The sequence below is a fragment of the Oncorhynchus nerka genome, linkage group LG13 (assembly GCF_034236695.1).
Source record: "Oncorhynchus nerka isolate Pitt River linkage group LG13, Oner_Uvic_2.0, whole genome shotgun sequence".
Taxonomy (NCBI): domain Eukaryota; kingdom Metazoa; phylum Chordata; class Actinopteri; order Salmoniformes; family Salmonidae; genus Oncorhynchus; species Oncorhynchus nerka.
Window position 1 is genome coordinate 89,947,100 of NC_088408.1, and position 9,657 is coordinate 89,956,756.

Genomic DNA, 9,657 nt, shown 5'->3' on the forward strand with positions numbered 1-9,657 from the left:
TCTACTGTTGTTCCATTTAATGTATTAGTTACTTTAACCTGACATACTGCAGTTATACTGTTGTTCTACTGTTGTTCCATTTAATGTACTATTTACTTTAACCCGACATACTGCAGTTATACTGTTGTTCTACTGTTGTTCCATTTAATGTATTAGTTACTTTAACCAGACATACTGCAGTTATACTGTTGTTCTACTGTTGTTCCATTTAATGTATTATTTACTTTAACCTGACATACTGCAGCTATACTGTTGTTCTACTGTTGTTCCATTTAATGTATTAGTTACTTTAACCTGACATACTGCAGCTATACTGTTGTTCTACTGTTGTTCCATTTAATGTATTATTTATTTGTGGGGAAATGGAGAAAGTTCTCTCAATCTATTTTGTTTAACTATGTTTCCCTATTCTCTGTAGTACACGGTTTGGCATGTATTTTGCTGTCATACATATAGGTATAACAAGATGTAGTAAATGTACTGCAGTGTGCCATAAGGTGTGTTTTCACCAGCTTCCTGCACTGGGAAAAGGTGATAAGGACACAGGTGTGCTGAAGGGTTACGTGGACCACTACAGAGACAGAGGACCTTTTGCGGAGTTAGTCAGGGGGTTTCAATCCTGACAGAAAGTGTTCATTAGCATCTTTATTTATATCCAATCCATTGCAAGTAGAACAAGTACTATTCCCATCTGGTGACAATTCCCCATAATGTCTGTCATTGAGTATAACCCCCCCAAAAAATAGGAGAAAAAAAATCAAGGGACCCTCTCCCCCCTCAGCCCTGCATCCTGGTTCAGTCCAACCTGAGCATAGGGGTCTAGTGTCACCCCCAAGGTAATTTCCTGTGTCATTTGTCGAAAGAACTCCACTGAAGACTCAAGAAGCAAGGTTTAGGCTGGAACATGTGGACCTTTTTGTTGCTCACGCTGGCCTTTTCTGCCACAGGAATGACGGAAGAAAATGTCACAAATACAGCTATTGAAGAGAGACCTGTAATAGCCAAGGGCATACTAAAGGTAAGTCTTACCGATGTGGTGATTCAGTTAGTGAAATGACTGTACTTGGTTAAACGTCATACTGCGGAGCAGGACACATATTTATTGCTAACACATGGAGGCTACACTATCTTTAATCTAACTGCAGAGAAGCACATTTGACATGGTGGTCGTGGTGAATGACGAATGCTCATTGTCTGTTCCTCTTTCCCTCAGGCTCCAAGTGTAGTTGGATGAGCCATCAAGAAGATGCCTGAGCTCTATACGTTCCTTATGGAGCGATGGGCATTGTAGTATCCTTCTATTGTGGTTCCTGTGGAGGTTTCAGATAGAGTTATGGGCATTGCAGTAGCATTTTATTGTGGTTACTATGTAGATTTGTAACAGGCTGATGGCTTCTTGTCAGATCAAGTCTGCATTGAACTGTACTGAGTTGTCATTACCTCAAATGGTTACAAAGCCTTTTTGTATTTTCTCACAACCTCCCAGATAAACAAGGCAATTTGTGTTAGCGACAGCCCAGTTTTATACCAGCATGAATTGGCCTCAAACCACAAGTGTGTCTAACCAGGCCTTCGGGAAACATAATGATTTGAAACCATCATGTGTCAGTGTTTAAGTATGTTTAATGATGTTTGACCTCAGTGGAAATATATCCAGAAGTAGATTGTTCTTGTATTCTACAGACAGAGATTGAGCCTAGTCCTGGACTTAAACTGGAGAATCAGGGAATGAACATCAGAGAATGCTTTATGGAGAATCTTCTTAGAAATAGATGTTTAGTCCAGGACTGGGCTTAATCTGTCTTCAGGATATCGGCGGTACATGTTTTTTCCTTGATCCTCCTTTCCACTGAAGTCACAACCTGGAATATGATTCAGGAGAGGAGAAGAATCCACGTCTGATCTTCTATGATGATAAGGATGAGGTTGTTCAGGTTAGATATGGATTCCCATTCAAGGTGTTACATGTCATCTACTGTACGTGTCAGACAAAGATTATCAGCAAAATGCTTGGGGAAATAACATCTATTTTCCTGAGCTTGACTCAAGCCTGGCAAGATTAGGGAGGGATAAATAACTAATTAAAAAAGGCATTACGCAAGGAAAAAACAAGAGCATATCAGTGTAGTCTGAAACAGTTAAAGAGAATGTGATGTTAATAAATCCTCTGTGTCTTTTGTGAACCTGTTGCATTACAGTCATTATGGTCATTATGGTTGTTATTGTTATTATGGTCATTATGGTCATTATGGTTGTTATTGTTATTATGGTTAGTATGGTCATTATGATCATTATAGTTATTTTGGTCATTATAGTTATTATGGGCATTATAGTAATTATGGTCATTATGGTCATTATGGTTATTATGGTCATTATGGTCATTATGGTCATTATAGTTATTATGGTCATTATAGTTATTATGGTTAGTATGGTCATTATGATCATTATAGTTATTTTGGTCATTATAGTTATTATGGGCATTATAGTAATTATGGTCATTATGGTCATTATGGTTATTATGGTCATTATGGTTATTATGGTTATCATGGTCGCTTGCCTGTACTGAATGTAAGCATTTTGTGTGTGTTGTATCAGACTGTCCCTGTGAAGAAGATGAAGGTGGATGAGATCAGTAGCCTACTGGACTCTCTGGGTTTCTACAAGAGATCTCAGAAGGGAGAGGAGGTGCCAAAGGAGTTTCAACACTTTCCCCTGAGAGCCCCCAGGGACGAGTTGTGAGCACAATAAGATCTGGTGGCCAGACTCTGTCACTGCATCCAGTCACAGATGATGAGAGGGGTCCCAAGGCCACAACATGAGCCAGGCCCTAATTTGAGAACAAACGACTCGGTGCAGCTATGCAGAGCAGAGCCTACCACACTGTCTCTTTTAAAATATACATTTGTCAATAAAAGTTTAAACAAGTTACGTAGAATGTGTCTCATGCTGACACTGTGGTATAATATGCTGTCTGTCTTCCATCCCAATAAAACGCTGTACAGTAGAGTTTCAGCAGGTAATGACAGCAGTTAGCGTACCAAAAAGGTAATGTTGACTTCAAAGATTACCTTCATTAATCCTGAACCTATTACAGGGTACTGTTTCATTGGTTTTATGTATACTGAACAAAAATATAAACGCAACATGTAAAATGTTGGTCCCATGATCCCTGAAATGTTCCATATGCACAAAAAAAAAACACACACAGATGCACCTTCAGCTGGGGACAATAAAATGCCACTCTGAAATGTGAAGTTTTGTCACACAACACAATGCCACAGATGTCTCAAGTTTTGAGGGAGCATGCAATTGGCATGCTGACTTCAGGAATGTCCACCAGAGCTATTTCCAGAGAATTTAATGTTCATTTCTTTAGCAAAAGCCGCCTCCAACATTGTTTTAGAGAATTTAGCAGTACGTCCAACCGGCCTCACAACCGCAGACCATGTTTAACCATCCAAGTCCTCCATGTCTGGCTTCTTCATCTGTAACTTACTAAAATCATTGAAATTGTTGCATGTTGCATTTTTATTTTTGTTCAGTATATTTTCAGTTTTTTCCTTATTCATTTTTTAATTTGTCATCTAAAAACCGCTGATTGCCATCATACTTTCTCCTCCCACATATTAAACCCTGATAATAACGTAGTGAATACAGAGACAGAGACACGCTCCTAGGTCTGTCAAGGGTGCTAATCCCCTGTCTTCCTCCTCCCACCACTCCGATAATCTGATTAGCAGACGCTGCTGTCTGGTTCACTGACTAATCCCTGTAGTCCTCAATCAGGGACACACACACTCTGTCTTCTGTTTCTATACACCAATTTATTTTCTATTAGTTTAAGAATAGCATACATTTTTCTGGACACACACAGAGTGGTAGCGGTACATGGTTGTATTGGGCCACAATGCCTGTGTTCTACTCCCCCATACCCCAGAACCTCCGGATGGGCCTGGCCTCTGTCGGTGGATCTGTGTTCACTAACAACAGGACAGGGGACTTTAGCAGTGACTACAACAAGGACCAGGATGATAAAACAGGTTGCCTGCTACAATATATGGAGTACTGTATGCTGTATAATGCCTGTGTCAAATATTATTTGGGATTTTGTTTTGTTTTAGGAAAGTATTTTATATATTTTTGGATATATTTTTGGATATTCAGGAAAGCATTTGTATAATTCAAATTGCGAAACTTCAAATATAAATAGTTTTATGTTTTTATATTCCAGTCAATGAGTTGGTGTCTCACCTACCCCTTCAGATGATCCTGTACTTCAACATATTCTATTTCCCATGCTGGTGGGTCTCTGCTGTTCTCATGCTGGATCTAAAGGTGGCTTTTTCCCTACTGACTTCAGAGGTTTCCCCCAAGGTTTCCCAACTCTCAATTTATTATGTATGGAATACCCAGATCAATAATACAATATGTATTTCTTGTCATAGTTGTATTACCTGCCTGGGTACTACCAGGCTCTACTTGTGACTGGAGTGGTTCTGCTTACCATCTGTGAAATCACCAGGCTCTATCTGGGCTATATCGGAAACCTCAAAGAGAAGGTAACTGAACCTAACTTCCTCTCTGGAAACGCTTCTCCTCTCCTTCTCTCTCCTTCACTGTCTTCCCCCTTTCCCACAAACTCAATGAATATCTGATCTGATACACTGCCTGTTTAAGTACCCTGTGTGAGTAGGTGTGTAAACCTTCCCACTGCGCGCACACTTGGCTAGGACGCCCCACTGAGTGTCTGACTGTGTGTGTGTCTTCATACATCTGTGTGTGTACGTCTCTTTCTCTCTGTGTCTCTTCCACTCTGTCGCTTCAGTCTCTTTCTCTGTGTTCCTCCCTCTGTGATCAGGTGCCAGAGCTGGCTGGGTTCTGGCTGATATCCTTCCTGTTCCAGCTGCCCATTCTACTCTTCTTCCTGACTGACGAGGACATCATCATCCTCCCTCTGGAGAGGGCCGTCCACTCCATCTACCTCCTCTTCATCCTCTCAGAGCTCCTGGCTTCCTTCTTCGCCCTCAGGTAGGATGATGCACTGTATAGTACTGTATGCCATTTATCAGATGCTTTTACCCACAACATTGGCGTTTCTAGTGCCATGCTCTATCACCTGAGCCATATAGGAGCCATCACAGAGGAGTGTCTATGGAAAGCTGATGTAGACTTATACTGTCAGTGGAATCAACCAATCTCATGCAGAGCGTGGACAGCAGAAAAAAGTCTATGTTTACCTCTCAATGGTCATGGCATCTGTTCAGAGACAGTCATGATATGTAATATATTCCTATTCTCTCTCTCCCTTCTTCTTCTGCTTCTACTGCTTCTTCCTCTTCTTCTTCACCCTCAGGGCCATGACCAGGAAGTTAACCCTGCTGTTCCACCTCAGGCAGTTTGGGGAGGTGGAAAACCTTCATCACCTCCACCATCACCACCTCCACATAGCGGGAAAGAGCCCAGCCTTCGGCATGCCATATTATGGGAGGACTGTTCTGCCCATGCCACCACACACCAATAACGTTCACAGTCACTGATAGAGCACAGAGAGACAACCAGGAACACTGTGACTGGGATGGATGGGACTGGGAGATGGGGTATGATCTGGAGTTAAAGGCGTAGGGGTGAATAGTTTAATGTGGAAGAGAGTTCTTGTGAATACAGCCTTGAAATGATTTTCCAAAGAGGGAGGAAGCTTTTGGATTTTGTGATCTTTGTGAAAAGATGAGTTGATGCACTGTTTTATAATTGTTGTGTTTTCATTTCTAGATATAAAACACATGTAAAAAATATTAATGGACACCGGTAGTAGTGATGGTCATAACATATTAGAACCACATGGTGGCACTAAATGGCCATAAGAGGGGTTAGTAATAAACTGAAAAGTGTTGCAAAGTCCCAATTTGTAAGGCAGAATAATCACAAACTGTCATGCTGCACAGATACGGGTTTTTCTGATTGTCTATACAAGTGAAGCTTGTCAGGAGCTGTCAGAAGCTGGTCAGAAGATGTCAGGAGCTGGTCAGAAGCTGTCAGGAGCTGTCAGAAGCTGTCAGGAGCTGGTCAGAAGCTGTCAAGAGCTGTCAGAAGCTGTCAGGAGCTGTCAGAAGCTGTCAGAAGCTGTCAGGAGCTGTCAGAAGCTGGTCAGAAGCTGTCAGGAGCTGTCAGAAGCTGTCAGAAGCTGTCAGGAGCTGTCAGAAGCTGGTCAGGAGCTGTCAGAAGCTGGTCAGAAGCTGTCAGGAGCTGTCAGAAGCTGGTCAGAAGCTGTCAGGAGCTGTCAGGAGCTGTCAGAAGATGGTCAGAAGCTGTCAGGAGCTGTCAGAAAGTGGTCAGAAGCTGTCAGAAGCTCAGGAGCTGTCAGGAGCTGTCAGCTGGGAGTTTGTCAGAAGCTGTCAGAAGCTGTCAGGAGCTGTCAGAAGCTGGTCAGAAGCTGTCAGAAGCTGTCAGGAGCTGTCAGAAGCTGGTCAGAAGCTGTCAGGAGCTGTCAGAAGCTGGTCAGAAGCTGTCAGGAGCTGTCAGGAGCTGTCAGAAGCTGGTCAGAAGCTGTCAGGAGCTGGTCAGAAGCTGTCAGGAGCTGGTCAGAAGCTGTCAGGACTGTCAGAAAGTGGTCAGAAGCTGTCAGAAGCTACCAGGAGCTGTCAGGAGTTTGTCAGAAGCTGGTCAGAAGCTGTCAGGAGCTGTCAGAAGCTGGTCAGGAGCTGTCAGAAAGTGGTCAGAAGCTGTCAGAAGCTACCAGGAGCTGTCAGGAGCTGTCAGAAGCTGGTCAGAAGCTGTCAGAAGCTGTCAGGAGCTGTCAGAAGCTGGTCAGAAGCTGTCAGGAGCTGTCAGGAGCTGTCAGAAGCTGGTCAGAAGCTGTCAGGAGCTGTCAGAAAGTGGTCAGAAGCTGTCAGAAGCTACCAGGAGCTGTCAGGAGTTTGTCAGAAGCTGGTCAGAAGCTCTGGATAAGAGCGTCTGCTAAATGACTTAAATGTAAATGTAAATGTAAGCTGTCAGGAGCTGTCAGAAGCTGGTCAGAAGCTGTCAGAAGCTGTCAGGAGCTGTCAGAAGCTGGTCAGAAGCTGTCAGGAGCTGTCAGGAGCTGTCAGAAGCTGGTCAGAAGCTGTCAGGAGCTGGTCAGAAGCTGTCAGGAGCTGGTCAGAAGCTGTCAGGAGCTGTCAGAAAGTGGTCAGAAGCTGTCAGAAGCTACCAGGAGCTGTCAGGAGTTTGTCAGAAGCTGGTCAGAAGCTGTCAGGAGCTGTCAGAAGCTGGTCAGAAGCTGTCAGAAGCTGTCAGGAGCTGTCAAAAGCTGGTCAGAAGCTGTCAGGAGCTGTCAGGAGCTGTCAGAAGCTGGTCAGAAGCTGTCAGGAGCTGGTCAGAAGCTGTCAGGAGCTGGTCAGAAGCTGTCAGGAGCTGGTCAGAAGCTGTCAGGAGCTGTCAGAAGCTGGTCAGAAGCTGTCAGGAGCTGTCAGAAAGTGGTCAGAAGCTGTCAGAAGCTACCAGGAGCTGTCAGGAGTTTGTCAGAAGTTGGTCAGAAGCTGTCAGGAGCTGTAAGGAGACAGGAACAAATGCAGCACAGTTTAAAAGAGCGCTTTAGAAAATATGCTGGATAACACATCTCAAATTAACATGAATTAAATGACCATCCTGTACACCAGACAACAAGTTATTTGTTCGAAAAGGAAGAAAGTGGTTCTCTTCCAAGATTTAAAAGTTTTCTTTCAATAACACATTTCAACTAAAAACATCTAATAACCAGCATACAAGCAACCTTGTACCTGACCACCAATCCTAAAGGTTGTCTACAAATAACAAAATGATTATATATCACTAAATAGAAATCACAGCCTTAATGTGTTTCGAGTCAAGCTTATCTCTCTCTAGCCGATCAAATCGATCTGATCACTATCTGATCGAGATTTGTGGCATCTACACATGGTAATAAAATGTGTCTCTTATCTTCGTTCATATTGTGACCAGATTCAATGGCCCCTCCCTGTATGCAAATGATTCCAACCTGCTTTGCACCCCTATTATGGCATAAGCTGTATCAATTGAGAGAAAATAGCACACTTTTAGAGTCAATACTTTTATACTCTCATCATTACAGCCTACTTTTGTTATGCAACGATGTAAGACTGGGCGTAATAGGCTACTGTTCCCTATGACCTTGACCTGTCCACAGCCATATAAATAAGTATTAAGGAGAATCTCTCCCATCCCTAAAATAGTCACCACACAAATTAGCTGAGTATCTGGATGTGTTTACAAAATACAATTATTGCACCGTATAAATAAAAATGACTCTTAGCTCCTAATGTAACCTAAAAACAGAAACATGTTCCGTTAAAGAGTAGGCTACAAAGTGCGTCTCTGAATGGCGCAAAGCGATGTCCAAATAGGTCTGGACAGGGTTGTTCTTTTCGCATGGATGTTTATATACGTTGTCTTTATATAATTGTAATCTTGTATTGCAATAACCTTTAGCATAGGGCTAAACAGTACCAAAGGGAAAAAAAAGTGACATGCTGACAGAACGACCCTGGTTTAGTTTCCGCCAATGAATTGACCAGTGATAATTCGCTGACGGAACATCAATATGATAACCTATTGCGAGACGCATGGGGGAAACATCGCTAAAAAGTGCAATCGATAAAAAAAGAGCAAAGGAGCACACATGTAAAGAAAATGGCTTTATAAAGGAATAAAGTGTACATCTAGAAATAGCCTAAAGAGTCCTTCGTTTTGAAGCCTACATAATATTGGACAGTGGCCTCGCTCATGCTTCCAGAAAGCTATGCGCCGTTATGCATCAGTTTGGACATCTTCTGCACTTTATTGAAAGCTGGAAAATGCTAAGACTATTCACCACCCATCCACCGTTCATTCTGACTATTTTTATTTTATTTCACCTCTATTTAACCAGGTAGGTTCTCATTTACAACTGCGACCTGGCCAAGATAAAGCAAAGCAGTCCGACAAAAACATCGACACAGAGTTAAACATAAACAAACGCACAGTCAATAACACAATAGAAAAACTAGATCTAAACATTAGGCATTCATATTATACCTGACCATACACTTGTCATGTACTGCGCTCTTCTGCAGTGACTCCATCATAGTCTGTCCCATGGATCACTAATACAGTTTGAGATCAGTTCTGCTATTACAGTCATTGGCCTTACTGTAGCCTACGATGTTTTTAAATATTTGATGTTGCGTTGGCACTGGACGTGGGAACATGATAACCATTTTTCTCTCATTCTGGATGATATCTCTTTACGCATATTTTTATTTCTATTTAATATAATATGCCTATTTTATTCTGAGCTGGACATGGTATTGGACAGTGGCATCTGACAACAGTCCAGTAGGCGCATAGTGTCTAATGAAGACCATGATCGTAATTCAACTGTCCAGTGTGATTTTTTTGAGAGGGCGTGACAACCGTGACTTTAGCCAAATGTCGAGGCTTTCTTGTCCGTATTCGTTTACACTTCAAGGATAAGATGCATCTTCGACTGGCTCTGGTGGTCAGGAAGATCTAATCATGATCAGATCACAATACGTTTTTTGATTTTCTAAACCTCTTGACAAATCAACTCAAATGTATTTATAAAGCCCTTCTTACATCAGCTGATATCTCAAAGTGCTGTACAGAAACACAGCCTAAAACCCC

The 9,657-nt window shown here is 42.3% G+C and overlaps 2 protein-coding genes across 2 annotated transcripts; both read left to right on the forward strand.

Annotated features, from left to right (window-relative positions):
* The first annotated feature begins 835 nt into the window (after positions 1-835).
* Positions 836-2,935, forward strand: selenoe (selenoprotein e). Its single transcript, XM_065026814.1, has 4 exons — positions 836-1,018; positions 1,214-1,290; positions 1,856-1,934; positions 2,596-2,935. Exons 1-4 carry the CDS (start codon positions 905-907, stop codon positions 2,737-2,739), a joined length of 414 nt encoding a protein of 137 aa, XP_064882886.1. The 5' UTR covers positions 836-904; the 3' UTR covers positions 2,740-2,935.
* A 105-nt stretch (positions 2,936-3,040) lies between these two features.
* On the forward strand, positions 3,041-5,695 carry zgc:112294 (transmembrane protein 17A). Its single transcript, XM_029678963.2, has 5 exons — positions 3,041-4,040; positions 4,232-4,335; positions 4,446-4,559; positions 4,859-5,028; positions 5,354-5,695. Exons 1-5 carry the CDS (start codon positions 3,908-3,910, stop codon positions 5,535-5,537), a joined length of 705 nt encoding a protein of 234 aa, XP_029534823.1. The 5' UTR covers positions 3,041-3,907; the 3' UTR covers positions 5,538-5,695.
* The last annotated feature ends 3,962 nt before the right edge of the window (positions 5,696-9,657 follow it).